This window comes from Sylvia atricapilla, chromosome 2, assembly GCF_009819655.1.
Source record: "Sylvia atricapilla isolate bSylAtr1 chromosome 2, bSylAtr1.pri, whole genome shotgun sequence".
NCBI classification, from domain to species: Eukaryota; Metazoa; Chordata; class Aves; order Passeriformes; family Sylviidae; genus Sylvia; species Sylvia atricapilla.
The window spans coordinates 51,261,282-51,276,322 of NC_089141.1; the positions used below are offsets into that span (position 1 = coordinate 51,261,282).

The 15,041-nt window shown below is 39.7% G+C and overlaps 1 protein-coding gene across 1 annotated transcript; it reads left to right on the top strand.

Annotated features, from left to right (window-relative positions):
* Positions 1 to 1,587: 1,587 nt before the first annotated feature.
* On the top strand, positions 1,588 to 13,344 carry NEK3 (NIMA related kinase 3). The gene is made up of 15 exons (XM_066313228.1): positions 1,588 to 2,001; positions 2,793 to 2,886; positions 3,121 to 3,218; positions 4,227 to 4,310; positions 5,034 to 5,101; positions 5,221 to 5,307; positions 6,327 to 6,381; positions 7,950 to 8,150; positions 8,491 to 8,560; positions 9,142 to 9,188; positions 10,050 to 10,149; positions 10,560 to 10,682; positions 11,718 to 11,852; positions 12,490 to 12,616; positions 13,182 to 13,344. Exons 1-15 carry the CDS (start codon positions 1,885 to 1,887, stop codon positions 13,237 to 13,239), a joined length of 1,464 nt encoding a protein of 487 aa, XP_066169325.1. The 5' UTR covers positions 1,588 to 1,884; the 3' UTR covers positions 13,240 to 13,344.
* The last annotated feature ends 1,697 nt before the right edge of the window (positions 13,345 to 15,041 follow it).

The window sequence follows — 15,041 nt, forward strand, 5'->3', positions numbered from 1 at the left end:
TAGGTGTTCCAGTAATGCCATGTCTACTCTGACAAGATTTAGCTTTGAAAACTGAAGCCAGCTAATAAGGTATGTGAATTTAAACTGCTGTATCTAGTTTTAGGGCTGCTTCAACAAAACATAGTGTAATCTCTTTAGTTACTGAGGTTTGTTCGTTATCAAGTAATCCTACATGAGGTCTGATACACTACTTACTATGTGACAGTTTTTACGTTGGTTTGTATTAGTTCTGTACCATGCTATACTTATTAAACTCATCAATTTAGTTGTGTATGTTCTTTATTTAAAGGTTAAAATTATTTAGTCTGTTCTTGAAAGCGAGCCGTCAAAGCAGAACGCTGCCGTATTTCCCACGTTCCCGTGTCTGGGCCCGTTGGTTGGAGCAGCAGCGCCGGGTCTCCATGGGGGCCGGGCCATCACGGCGCTGCCGCGGGGCGGGCGGGGCCGCCTCGGAGCCTGCGCCTTCCTCCTTCCCTTCCCGGTCCTTCCCTTCCCCGGCCGGGCGCGGGCAGCCCGCGGGGAGCGGCGCCTTTGTGCCGGGCTGTGCCGCGGGCCTCGGCCCGGCCCCGCTGAGGTGAGTCCCCAGCGGGGCTTGAGCCTTGGGGCGGGCTTGGGCTGCTCCTCTGCGGCGGGAAGGAGCCAGAGGAAGCAAAGAGCTCCTCAGCCCCTTGGAACACGTGTGTGCACACAGTGCGCGGAGGGCGTTTGAATTACGGATAACCAGCACCAAGGTTTTGAAAAGAGGGTAACAGCCCCTCTGCTGGATCTCTACAGCGATCATTCAGAAGATGTATTTTTTAGTAGGAAATGGGAGTGTGAGTTTCAGCAGCTGTGGGAGCTCTCAAGAGGGCTGAGGACTAAGCTCAGTATTGGAGGAAAGGACGGAACCTCACGCTGTGCCGTAGGACTTGTAGGTTGGACATCAGGAAGATTTTCTTCACAGAAGAGGTGATTAGACTTTGGCATGGGCTTCCCAGGGAGGTGGTCGAGTCACCATCCCTGGAGCTATTGAACTGGATTGGCACTCAGTGCCGTGGTCTAGTTGACATGGCGTTGGGTCATGGGCTGTGCTTAATGATCTCAGGTTTTTTCCAGCCTCATTGATTCTGTGATCCCGTGATGCAGTCCGAATGTAGTGATGGGACGACTGGGAACATTCCAAATGTACGTGAGGGAGGGTTTACACTAGACATTAGGGAGCACTTTTTTTACTGAGAGGGTTGTTGAGCATTGGAACAGAATTCTTAGAGGGGTGATCAATGCCCTAAACCTGTCATTGTCATGGTGCTGTTGTCACGCTAATTTAACTTTTGGTCACCCCTGGAGTGGTCAGGCAGTTGCGCCTGGTGACCATTGTAGGTTCCTTGCAACTAAAATATTGTATTCAATATCTTCCAGTTCTTGAAGTCTTTGCACAGTAACTTTTACCAGTTTGATCCTGCTTATGCTGTTTTAGGTGAGAATTGTCACTGGAAGCTTTAAGCTTGTTTCTATTACGCCTATGAGTTTTCTTTAGTGTTGTGAAACCGCCTGCAGGAGTACAGGTAACAAAAAGAAGATTCAAAGTTGTAAGTCTATACCTCAGATTTTTGAAGACATTCAGCATTTTAAATTTTAAAAAATGCAGAAATAGCACTATAATGTTTCAAGTTGTACTTCCAGGAGGCCTCACCTTCAGTAAAATCAAGGTAACAGTGCAGGGAAGTGTGTCATGGTAATGCTGGGCAGTTAGGTACCCACATTTATCACCCCTTGTTATTTTGTTTGGGTCTTTTCTCATGCAGGTTATGTTAAGAGAAAATTTTTTAAAGTGTTAAGATTATGACAAAGTTTAGAAGATAATCCTGTGAGTGAAGAAAAGTGTTTGAACTGGATTTATAAAGAATGGAAGGATACAACGTGTTGAAAGTACTAGGAGAGGGATCCTTTGGCAGAGCTCTCCTAGTTCATCGTAGAATCAGTGACCAGAAGTATGTAATGAAGGAAATAAGGCTTCCAATGGTAAGTGTGACACAAGCATCACCTCACCCACAACTTAAAAAAAATAAAATTAAAAAATCATGATTCTGGGTTTGTTTTTGAAACGCTGAACACTTTTGCTGAGATTTTTGTCTGTTAGACAGGTGTGTGGTATGGTTACCATATAACTACATCTTGAGCTGATGTTGGTACTAAGTGGTGTGTACATGGTTAGATTTTGGGAAGTGTAGCAGGTATGCAGATGCTTAGAATGAAATCCCTGTTCCCCTAATGTCCTTGGCTCGATTGCTGTTGATTTCACTCAAATGCAAATTTCATCTTCAATGTCCAATGAGGAAATTAGTGTCATATTACTGCAGTTAAACAGCTATTTGGGTTACATTCTCTGCACTCAGCTAAGCTGTAAGTCACAAAATGGGAGGCACTGGCTTTCTGCGGCCAAAGCTCAGCTAAGACCAGGGCACTTGGCTTTATATTGAGTTCGTGCAGACTACCAGCTGTTTCCAAGTCACTGTGTGCTGCTTTGTTACGTAGTTCTGCACTTTGAAAATAGAAAAAGTCATTAATTGAAATAGGAAAAGATTGTCTTAACAAAAAATCCCAGCAAAATGCTAAATGACTTAAAAACCCAAAGAAATCTGCTAGTAATAAACCATAGATTAAAAAGATGGGGCTTTTAAAGTTTCTAAATTACCTAAAATAACTGAGGAACAATTCTTAAAAATATTTTTCTTTGGAAAGTGAGACACTTCATGTGTGTATGTGAAAATTTGTTAGTGTGAAATTTATAGTAAATATGTTTATATTTTTAGTCTTCATCTGGTGTAGAAAATTCTAGGAAGGAAGCTGTTCTTTTGGCTAAAATGAAACATCCAAATATTGTTGCCTATAAAGAATCTTTTGAAGGTAAGTATAAAAATTTAAATTCCTTCATTTGTTTGTGGGTGCATACTCCTCAGGGACTGAGATTATAACACATACTATAAACAGAAAAGGAAGTAAACAAAATACATGTTTATTGTAAGATAACACATAGCATGTAGTTGGAGCTTTCTAGTAAAAAGTACTACATATAGTAAGAAATCAGTACATATCCTGCTAATGAAAATACTAATTATTCTTAAATTACCAAAAATGTAGCTGATGGACATCTGTATATAGTGATGGAGTATTGTGACGGTGGAGATCTAATGCAAAAGATTAAACATCAAGGAGGAAATTTGTTCCCAGAAGACACGGTAAGAAAAGACATTGTTTTGAACCAAGGGGCCTGGGAACCCTTTTCCATGTAAAGCAAATTAGAGATACCCATACATCTTGATGAAACAGAGTAACTTATAGATAGAATTGGAGCATTACTTCTGTTATAGTTTCCAGCAGATCAAGACAAGAATTGGACTGGAAGGAATAAAAAAAGAAATTGCTATTTGTATCTGATAATTGTTCAGGTAGTGTGAAAACCAGTCAGGTTTGTATGCAGTTGAGTAGGAATTTTGCACAACCTTCAGGCAAAATTTAAAGCATAGCAAGAGTACTGCAAATGAAAAGTGAACAAACCACTCTGGTAAGATAAATAATGCTAACCACGAGCATAAATGTCTGCTTTTTAATGTAGCAATTAAATGTTTAAGCCATTCAGTATGCGCTAACTCCTTTTACCAGAGAAGCTATAAAACTACTTAGGAGAAGGTTCAAGTGGACATTGTAGTGAATAGAAGCTACTTCCTGCTGCAGTTAGGAGCCTTTGTTAAAATGAAAGGACCAGAAACCTGAGCTCATTGAATATTTAGATTTTCTGTGCACCTTCAAGAGCTTTCTTTTTTACTTAGAAAGGAATGCATTTCCTTTTAGAAACAGTGTGTTATTTCCACGTGAGTTTCGGTTTTGTTTGTTACTTGGTGGTTTGAGGCTTTTTTCTATTTCCTAATTTACTGTGTAACTTTAGTTAACTTGTTTATAAAATGGCCATCTGCTAAAGTGCCAGGTAGCAATTCCCCAGCTTCATTATTGATATGTATTATTAGGGCTTATTGGGCACAGGTAATAAACATTCCTTCTGCCATGCTAAAATATAATCTGTCTTGAAGAACTCAGTCTTTCATGCTGGTTGGAGGCTGTTATGCTGGAGTTTTAACTCCCAAATGTTCTGAATGCTTTCGTTCTCCTATTTTTTAAAAAAAATCTATTAGTAAAGTATTCATTCTATTGAGCACTGAGCTTTTATAACTCTGGCTACTCTCTTTCAGATCCTTCACTGGTTTGTGCAGATGTGCCTGGCTGTGAAGTACATTCATGATAAACGTGTGCTGCACAGGGATATAAAATCCAAGGTGAACAGAGCAAGTTTTGTTGCCATTAATAAACTCCTGCATGCAGAAGTTAAACCCTCTCTTTCATAATTTCCTGTGACTAAGTTCTGTGGTTTTTATTTAGCCTAAGAATATCTTGTAAATGAAATTGTTGAGTGCATGAGATGATGTAGCACTGTGGGTGTAAACATCATCTAAGTATAGCTATATCCTTCATATCCACACTGCCAATAGCAGCAATTGCTTATGACAGACTACATATAATTTAAAAGAATTACAGAACTATTAAAAAAGTGTATGGATTATGCAGTTTGCAAATATCTTCCATTGCAATTTTTTCTTTTTCACTCCTCCCTGTCAGAAAGAGGGAAACTCAGAAGAAAGTGGGCCCTTGGTTTGAATATAGCATACAGATTAAGGCCATTTTAAGTTCTCATTCTTCCTCTGCTACTGATGCTGGGGCTTTAGGCCCATAAGCTTTTCTGGTGGGTGGTTTTTGTTTGTTTGTTTGTTTTGTTTTGTTTTTTGTTGTTTTGTGGTTTTTTGTTTGTTTGTTTTTTTGGGTTTTTTTGGTTTTTTTTGTTTGTTTTTTTTTTTGGTAGAAGTATTAGGAGTGGCAAGTAAAAGGAAACACAAAGATAAAATATCAGAAGTGGTTATTGCTCGATTTTCTGTATATCCAAACTGCAGAAATGGTTTGTAGAAGAACATTTAAGTATTTTTATCTTTGCTCTTGAAATGCAGAATGTCTTCCTCACTCAAAGTGGAAAAGTCAAATTGGGAGATTTTGGATCTGCACGTCTTCTTGCACAGTATGTGGACATCCCAACTTATCTCAGTGATGTCAAGTTTTATTTTACCATTGACAAACAGTACAGAGTTCATAAACCATTGGTTTTCACCTGGCATTTCTTCTTTGTCGTTTCATTAGTCCGATGTCATACGCTTGCACCTATGTGGGAACTCCTTATTATGTACCTCCAGAAATATGGGAGAGCCTGCCATACAACAACAAAAGGTACTTGTGTTTTCAGTGGTCACAAATAATGCCTGACTGATGGATGGGTCTTTTATTGCTGTCTCAGTCTGGCTTTGTGGCTGTCCATATCTGTTTCGGAGAAGATACTGAGCTGAAAAATATTTACAAAGATGTAACTACTTTTTATTTTAAGGTGATAGTGCATAAATTCCTCTTTACTTAGGTAGCTGAGAGCACAGTATCTGTAGTCCTAGAAGTCTGAAAACCAGTGTCCAGACCTCTGTTTGTTTGGGAGAGTAAATGCACACATACAGACATACATACTAAGTGTGTATATGTGCACAAACATAGGTATGTGTTTGCGTCTTTTTGCTGGTCTGATTTTGGGGGGGATGGTTGTTTGGCTGATGGTTGATGGATCGTTTTTTAAGGTCTTCGTGCCAGTCTTGATAATGTGAGGATAATGGCACAGAATGGATTACTTAGATATATAGAGCCCAGTTATTCTGGTCCTTATGCAGAAACTGTGATTGATTTTCCAGGAGAGGTAAGAAACCTTCTACAGTTCAAGTTGTTTCCTGCTCTTCTTGCAAGAAAGTCTTCAGTTGCTTCTTGTGCAAATGGCAGTACACACTTTTGGTGGAAAATTATGGAGGTTTTTTTTCAGTAGGAGAATTATTTTTAGTAGGGCCAGAATTCCAGCTCTCAGAATTAGGGTTTTGTGGCTGCCATTTGATCTTAAGGGCCATAGAATATAAAGACTTTTAAGTGCAAGCAATAAATATTGTTGGGGCAAATTACTTAAGAGACATCCTAAAAGTAAAAAAGCCAGCTACAACTGTATGACAGTCATCTTTTTTCACAGCAGGGTAGGATAAAATAAGCAAGAACATTTCCACAGGAGAGGTTAAACACATAATTGTGTTGTCTTCTGTGCTTACTTACATTTATTTTTAGCTTATTCAACTCAGTTATGTACACAGATTGTATCTCATCCTTTTAAATAGGATATTAAATTGTACTTTCTGGCTCAAAATTTTTCATCTCTCTATCTACAGTGATATATGGTCTTTGGGGTGTATTCTGTATGAGCTGTGCACTCTAAAACACCCGGTAAGTACAGCTTCATGGCTATCAGAAAAGTTCTGGAATTCCTTGAAACTTGATTAGCAGTTAGCTGTACTATAGAGTTGACTGAAGTGCTTGCTGCTGCTTCCAAAAGAGGGGAGTATTGCTCCACCCTTCCCATGCCTCTTCCACTATATGCTTCTGTTTCAGCAGTTCTTGGGGCCTGCTGGACCCCTCTGTGAAAGACTGTTGTTAGAAAACAATTGGGTTTTAATTGGTTAATTTTGCTCAGTATCAGTGAGGTGATCTGGGTATATTCAGTCTAGCATCTCCCAGGCTGATTCCAGATATCTGCAGTTGCAAGAGCATTGTGTTTCACAGGATCAAGATATTCCCAGCACAGGGTGACCAAGACACTCAAAATCTTTGCTAATGGAAATAAATTGCGCGCCAGTAGAGCAAAATGTAGTAAGCAAAAAGCCCTTTTGTAGCCCACATCACTGATACACCTTTGCTTATCCTTCAAATCAAACAAGTCACTGTCCAAGCACCATTCTCCTATTGAAACAGTGGGGACCTTGATGAATGATTCTGTCTTTCTGTCGTTTCTGGGACAACACTGTCTTTTACAGTTGTTGTATGTTTCTTATGTGTCAACATCCTCTGGCTTCTCTATACAGACACAAAGGTAAAATGAGAGCCTTATCAGGACATGTTTGTTTTGCAGGGACATGAGATGCTAATTGAATATAATTTTGTCTTAGTTTTTTATAAGCAGCAGTTTCCTTTCATTGAGGTAGTACTGTATCTTGAAATCAGAGAACCACAGAATATTCTGAGTTGGAAAGGACCCACAAGGATCATCCAAGTCCCAGCTCCTGACCCTGCAAAGGACAGGCCAGGGAATGACACATAAGCCTGTGAGCATTGTTCACATCCTGTGTATCAATGAAAGGTTCTCCACAGCTGCAAGTGCTAGCTGTGCAAGAGTGTAGAAGCTTATACTGATGTGACTGAGTGATAAGGGAGCCTGTGCACAGGAGTGTGTTAGCCTAAGTAGGTCTGTGGCAAGTCTTTGGCGGTGTCACAGCTATTGAGGCAGAGCTCAGAGCTGGTATTCCAAGTAGGGGGAGTATTTTTCCCTTATTATCAGTGTTGAAAAGTTATTTTTCTTGTTTGATGTGGTGGCCACATATGTTCTTACATCATCTATCAGAGGTGATACAAAAAGATGATGCTCCTCAGGTGCTTGGCACCTTGCAGACAAGCCAGTGGGGTGTAAGCCAAAGAAACTTCCTGCATGGGAGCTAGAAGTTCTCAGACATGAGGTTTGCAAGAGGATGTTCGTGCTTTTACAGGTTACTTTTGATGATTTTTTAAATCAATGTCTGCATATTTCCTAGCTTACTGTTGTTACTTTTGCAATTTGAGTCTGATCTCAAGTATGTGGATTGATGGATTTGATTTCTATAAAAATTAAATTTGAGCAATCATAAATTTATAGGAGTAATTCCTATCTGCTTTTCACTCGTAGGAGTTATCTTAAATTACATCAGCTACTTTTTACCTTATGCTTCAACTCTGTCTTTAATATTAGTTTATTTTTAATGCAGTTTCAAGCCAAGAGCTGGAAACATCTCATCCTTAAGATATGCAAAGGGTCCTATGATCCACTTCCATCTCACTATTCATATGAGCTTCATTACTTAATAAAACAGATGTTTAAGAGAAATCCCCAGAACCGTCCATCAGCCAGTACTATTCTTGCAAGAGGTTGCTTAACCAAACTTGTGAAAAATTGTTTGCCTTCTGAGGTATGGTATATTCTTTGTCTCTAGATCTAAGCAATGCTATTTACACTTTAAATACTAAATCCTTTTCATTTGTAATTTTTTAGTGTATACCTGTAAAATGTAGTGTGGTGTAGGTCTTACTCTAAAGGCCATACAGTTGTCGACTTCCCAGAACACTCGAGTTTTATTTAAAAGCATTTCTTTTGAAAATTGAAGTTGGATATTGACCTGATGCTCATGAATTTAGATATTGTTAGCTGGAACAGTGCACTTGTATAGTAAGTCTATTTTTAACAAATAGTATATGCAATAATTTGAAGAAGTTTAAAATTATACTTCCATCTCTTCATGCACATTTCAGATGGCAAATGAGTTTGAGCAGGTATTAAAGGAAACCAAGAAACCTGAAGGCAATGCAGCAAGACTAAAGGGTAAGTCAGTAACATTTTTGTTGATGTAAAGAATGACAAAATGAGTAGGAAATATAAGATCTTGAATACAGGTATGAATCGTAAGCATTATATGTCCAAATCTACTTTTAATTGTTTCAAAACCTAGTATTATTGAACTTACATGGAAAAAGGCTTGAAGAGTGTAAGTTATATTCCAAAGTGCAAAGCTTCAAGATACGGAAGTCTTAAGACTTGTGCTAGACATAAACTTACCAATTTTAGAATCAGCAAAACTTTTAACAGTGGCTTGTCTTTTAAATATGACAGTTCTTTCTTTCCCAGAATATGGTGAAGCAAGTTATGTTCATTATTTAATTTTTAGAGAGAGAATGTTGGACTATTTTCTTCTGCATACATTTAGCTACACCACAATAAGTGCCCATTTGGGATGGAATAGTAGCAGGACTGTTGAGAATGAGCTCTATTGTAAGAAGTGTAAAGAAGCTGTCACATAATTGTCATTGCTTGCTTCAGTGGCACTGCTGTCATACCTCTGGAATACCAGTTTACAAATGTTTGCTAAAGGTGTTAACTCCTGGATCTGTTTGTTAATGTGTCAGGTAGTGTCATGGCTGGTGGAAGTTCAAACAATAAGACCAAAAATAGAGTAAGTATTCAAGTATAAATATAAGGTTTGTATTTTAGTAATTTAGAATATTCTGTATTACAGAAAATTATTCCTATGCTAAACTATAAATCATCCTATTAGTGTTCAAATTGCAGTTTTCCTGTGCACACTTTTTGATTCTTCACAGGTTTAGTTTAGTTCCACAGTGGGTTTTCTTACAACCCTGTCAAAATAAAACCCAAACAAAAAAAACTTCTCTTGTCTTTTTAATTTTTTTTTGATAATGCAAAAGATTGTCCATTTTCTTGGTTTTTGGGATGGATTTAGAACTGGCTTCTGTGGGAACAGTCTAATCTGGACAGGTTTTAGGGCCCATATGAGATTTCAGGAGAGAAGAATTATGTCACACACAAGTGGCCAAGATGTCCCCTGTGGGTACATTACCATAGCCTGACTCAGCCATATTCAGTGTATTTTTAAAAATCATGTTGCCCTGGGGCTTATCTTGTTTTTTCTTTTCATAGACCTGTCAATCTGAGAAGTTTAATATTTTGGTGCATCTTGTTTTTAATGGGAATGTGAATAATTTGTATTGCTTGTGTTCTTAAATGTAAAAAAAACTCCAAATAACAAATTGCATCAAATAACTACATTTGTGCTTAGCTTCAGAAACTGAGGTTGTCTGTCATGGGCACACAGTGTGAAATGCAGTGCAGTAATAGGTAGTGTGCAATTGCAGTTGGCTTCACAATGTTAGTGGTTTAGTTTTCACTTCTTTCAATCTTTAGGCCAGGTATTTTATAGCAAAACTGAAATAATTAATGCCATGTTAGTATGACTGCTTTGTCTTTCTTGACAACAAGGATAATAATTAATACAGTCTTTACTCTTTTAAAAAAGCAAAGGGAAGATGAAAGTAGCAAGCATAGCCACTTAGAAAGGAAAAATGCTGAGGGTTTGAGTGAAGGCACAAGGGAACAAAGGACATCTTATCAAGAAGGTGAGTTTTACAGTTTTAAGGCTGATGCACTTCCTTCTGTGTACTGGTATCATGTCAGTGATACAGCCATTTAAGTAGGTGGCTCTCAGGTAACTCAAGAAAACTGTGCCACTATCAGTTACTTCTGCAAGTACATTGATCTGTACTGCTCATCTGAGATTGGGAAAAAAATTCTTTTCTCAAAGTAATAAAAAAATGACTGTTTGAAAACATTTAGAATAGAGTAAATGTATGTGGAACACTTTCTGGTTCAGATTTGCACCCATAGAATCAAACATCACTGCTAGTTAAGTGATTCTTAGTACTACTCGGCCTGGACAGAGCAGTCTGGACATGGAATCAAGTTAGATGCTGGTTATCATGGGGTTTTTTTGATAGGATTACAATATCAGCTTCTGCTGTCCTCCCAGGAAGTACTGATCTGTCACATGCTCACAGGAGGCAATGGGAAAAGAGGATATCCAATACTGTGCTGGATGTCCTGGAAAATGCGTCCTTGCTTTCTTCCAGTTTGACACCTGAAGAGACTGAAAGTAAGATTTAAGTAAATGTGCTTTTAATTCAAGTAATGTAAGTGATTCTTTACAGATTTTTTAAAAGACAAAACTTTACATGGCATGTTTAAAATTACGTTAAAATAATTTAAAAATATTTCCTTATTGAACACTCAAAAAGTTCACTGTGCTGAAGAGAATTTCTTTGTATTTTTGTGTGACAGGAGGATTGCAAAGAGTGATGAAATTGACAGATAACATTAGCAACCCTAAAATTGTAAGCATCACTAAGAAATTTTCCTACAATCCTCCTTTTAATACACCATTTGTGGAGGTAGCAGTGAGGAATTCATTTGGAGCAGAATGCAACCACCTGTCTTGCAAGTACAGCATACTACTGGAAGCATAAAACATCTACATCTCTACTTCTGTTGTGATTTAACATACAGGTTAAGGCCAGTGACAAGGATTATCAGTGATGTACCTCAGATGTGAGGCAGAGACTTTTCTTTCTTTTAATTGAAAGCTTTTGATTAAAACACTTATTGTGAGGTTTCTTCTGAGAAAGGTTTCAATTTTAAAATGCCCCACACTGATGCAATTGTTAAAATTATTTAATGTGATTCTGAATCTGTGTTCTAGTTAAATGCTGTGGAAATAAATAATCAAGATACGAGTAGTCAGAAAATTCCCAAGCTGTAGTAGGAATCTTACATGATACTTATGCACAGGGCAAGGGAGGTAGACAGAGGAATGCATGTATTTAGGTGTTCTGCTATTAAAAAGCACAGAAACAGCCTCAGCTTCATTTTGTGAGACTTGCAGAGCCATCACATAAGTTTGCAGAGAGTCTGCCTCCTCACATCCTGCAGCCAGTTCCTGCAGGCTCCCTGGCCACAAGGAGGTTCCACTGTTTCCTCAGGTTGTTGAGAGGACAGTGCTGCAAACAGATGGAGTTATCTTGGACTCTTTTCTTCCTGTTTCTCATTTGTCTCTTGAATGTGATGTTGAATGTGATCCACACTGCTAATGCAATTTTATATAAATAGCATTTATGAATGATTTTATATGCAGATGGTGGTGTTATAAACTACACTGAAAATAGGCCACGAAAGCAGTGGAACAAGGAACCCCCTCAGGCCCTGATGGACATGCTCAGCAATGCAGATGTCAGCTTAGCATTTAAAACATACACAATTTATAAACCAGGTAAATCCCTGTTATCTGGGAAAACATTTTTTGCAAACAAGTTTATTAATAAAATATTTTTCTATTTTATTTTTTTCATACAAAGCTCCTGTGTATACAGATCATTCACTTGAGTTCATATCACAACAGGCTACATGTTTGGGTTAAGTTTACCAAATGAAAGTGGACTTAAAAAAGCCAAGTTTGAAATTCATGAGTGGTTGTACATCTTGATGACAGCTCTTCACTTGCAGCTCAACAGCTGAATGAGGTTGTGACAAAACACAGACGCTTGCTATGTTCTTCCTCCCACAGAGCTGTGTGGGGTGTGTGTGTTAGGGAGATGCAGGAAATGCACTGTAGCCCCATCAGGTAAATTCCCCCCTCACTAACTAGTGGTTCCCTGGTTTGGGGGAAGGATGGTCAGATAGCATAGCTGAAGACAGCTGTACTCTACAGATGTTCACAGCCACAGTCACCAGTACTTGTTCTGTGCTTCAGTTGCCTTACTGGTTTATCTTCCCACCTAAAATAGGTAACAACTTATCCTGGAATACTGGGGATGAATTAGAAAGACTATTTAAACTCCTAGTAGTTTTACTTTAAAAATTCAAATATTTTGATGTATATAAAATCTCTAATTTTTATCTTTTCAAAGCTTCTGAAAACATATTAAGAGGTCCGCTTTCTGGTGAAAATGAAGCATCTGATGAAGTAGATGGTGAACATGAAACTGTTGTCATAGATTCTGAGAGACTTGAACCTAGATCTGATGAAGATGACACGTATGTCCAAATGATGTCCATGCATTTATGTTTTCTTTGGTTCCTCAAAGCAATTTTTCCGTAACAACATTCCCCTGATGAAAAAATAGTATTTTTCTCAGTATGTAAATCCATCCCTCTCTTACATAATGAAACTGAAATTTAGTAGCATTTGATATCTTACAAAGTATGAACAAAATTGATTTTTGGATGTGTGTATGTTTTGGGGGTGGTTCTCAGATTCTCAAAATCTCGGTTTGAGTTTATTTTTGTGGCATCTAGGGATGACTACGTAGGCCTGTATTGCTGAAGTTCAGCTGCAGGCTGTCAATTATCGACACATTTGCAGTCTCTTAATATATTGATTTGTCTTTGCTTTTGATGAAACTTGCTTTTGTAAATTTCATAGAGAACGTTTATTGGTTTTTTTAATCGCAGTGGGGTAGGAAGTAAGTGTCTTGTGCTGATATATTTAACATAATTTATCCTAATTACAGAGCAATTTCTTTTGGGGACAAAAGCAATTAAAGATTTATAAAGTTGTATTTTGCTTTTTAAAATAACATTTTTTGAAATCTTTTTTTAGGGACTTTGAGGAAGATGACCCAGACTGGGTGTCAGAACTGAAAATGGTATTGAAATAGAGTGGCTGAAAATCTGAATTTACTTGCGGCGAGTGCAGTTAGGTGTGCTGGATCCAAGTTGTTGTTAATAATCGGTTATTCATTAAATAATTTTAGTCAAAAAGATTTGAGTGGGTATGTTTTCTGTATCACAAAACCAAGGATGGAAAATGTACAATAAGCTTTTTCAGAAAGAGCACTTTCAGATAGCTAAACAAGTCCATGTATTAAATATATTTGGAGTTGGTAATAGCTTTGCAGAAATGTTCAGTCAAATTACAGCATTGTTGAAATTGTCCTCTTGTCATATTCAAGGAGATGATGTAGCACCCTGAGAAGGTGTAAAGGTGTTTTTCCTGAGTACATAATGAAATGCAGCATTGTGGTGATTGATGCTGGGTGGATATCAGGTGCCACCAAAGCCTCTCTGTCACTCCCCTCCTCAGCTGGCTAGGGGAGAGAAAACTGAATGAAAGGCTCATGTGTCAAGCACAGACAAAGATTACTCACCACTTACTGTCACAGGCAAAACAGACTTGACTTGAGGCAATGGATTTATTACCAACCAAATCAGAGTAGAGTAATGAAACATAAACCCAAATCTTAAAACACTTTTCTCCCACCCTCTCTTCCTGGACTCAGCCATGGTGGTGGCGCCTCTGGCATTACAGATCAGAGAAGGGGAGAGAGAAGGGCATGGATGGGGACACAGTTGGGTGGGTTTGTCTTGGAGCTGGCTGGCATTGGCTCTGTCAAACATGGGAGGTTCTGGCTGATGCAACCCCTGTAGCTCCTCTCTGCTGCCAAAATGCTGCCACCCAAACCCAATACATGCGTATGTGTAATTGATGTTTGAAGGGCATATTATGGGAAATATTTAGCTATGAAAAATAGTTGAGACTTTAGTTTGTGCAATCATTAATCCCCTGAAAACTCTTTGAGACTGAGCTTTTGCCTTGATTAAATTAAAAGAGTTTTTTTATATACCACTGCATGTGTGAAAGGAAGCAAATGTATTGATGAATAAGGACAAATTTTCCAACTTTGATCAGAGATACTTTTGCTGCAGAGAGCACTATGGGCAATGTCAAGTTTGGGCTGTGTTGTGGTTACTGGGTAATAAATAGACACTTTACAAGAAAAATGGGGCAAGGGGGAGCATAAATGCTCTTGGCAGAGTTCTCCTGGGGCAGCTGTCCCGGACTATGTCCCTGTAATAAGTAATATTAGGAATCATACACAAGGAAAACTTCAGGAAAGCTGTGCTTCTGGTGTGGAGCCAGTTCATCATCCCTCACCTCCTCTAGTGCACAGAGGCTGGTACAGGAGTTTCCAATCCAAGGCAGTCGAGATGTCCTTTCGGGCCCCCCCTCTCCTACCCCTGACCATGCAAACCACTCGTGTGTGCCCGTGGGAGGGAGGGGCGCTTAGTGTCAGGGAAATAAGGCTCCTGCCGCTCCCGGAGGGCGCTGCCACCGCCACTGCTCGGGCGGGGCGCGGAGCGGAGCGGGGCCGGTTCCTCCCCGCGGCCGGACGGGCTCCGGAGGCTGAGCGCACGCAGGTACCGCGTCCCCCGGCCGCTGCCGGGGCTGGGGCCGGCCGGGCCCATCGGGGCCGAGCGGGTCCGCAGGGCAGGGAGGGCCCGGCCAGGGCTTCCCGCCGGCGCGTCCCGTCGCCATGGGGACGCAGGGCGGCCGGAGCGCTGCATCCCGCGCGGTGTGTCCGCCCCGGCCCGGGCGGCGCTCAGGCCACCGCCGGGACTCGGGGCAGGCGCTGCCGCCCTCAGCGCCCCCGTGCCCGGGCGCTGCCATCCCGAGAGGTCT

Coding starts and splice junctions, on each gene's coding strand:
- NEK3 (XM_066313228.1), top strand. CDS start 1,885: ATGGAAGGATACAACGTGTTGAAAGTACTAGGAGAGGGATCCTTTGGC. Junction 2,002..2,792: donor AGGAAATAAGGCTTCCAATG/GTAAGTGTGACA, acceptor TTATATTTTTAG/TCTTCATCTGGTGTAGAAAA. Junction 8,561..9,141: donor CAATGCAGCAAGACTAAAGG/GTAAGTCAGTAA, acceptor TTAATGTGTCAG/GTAGTGTCATGGCTGGTGGA.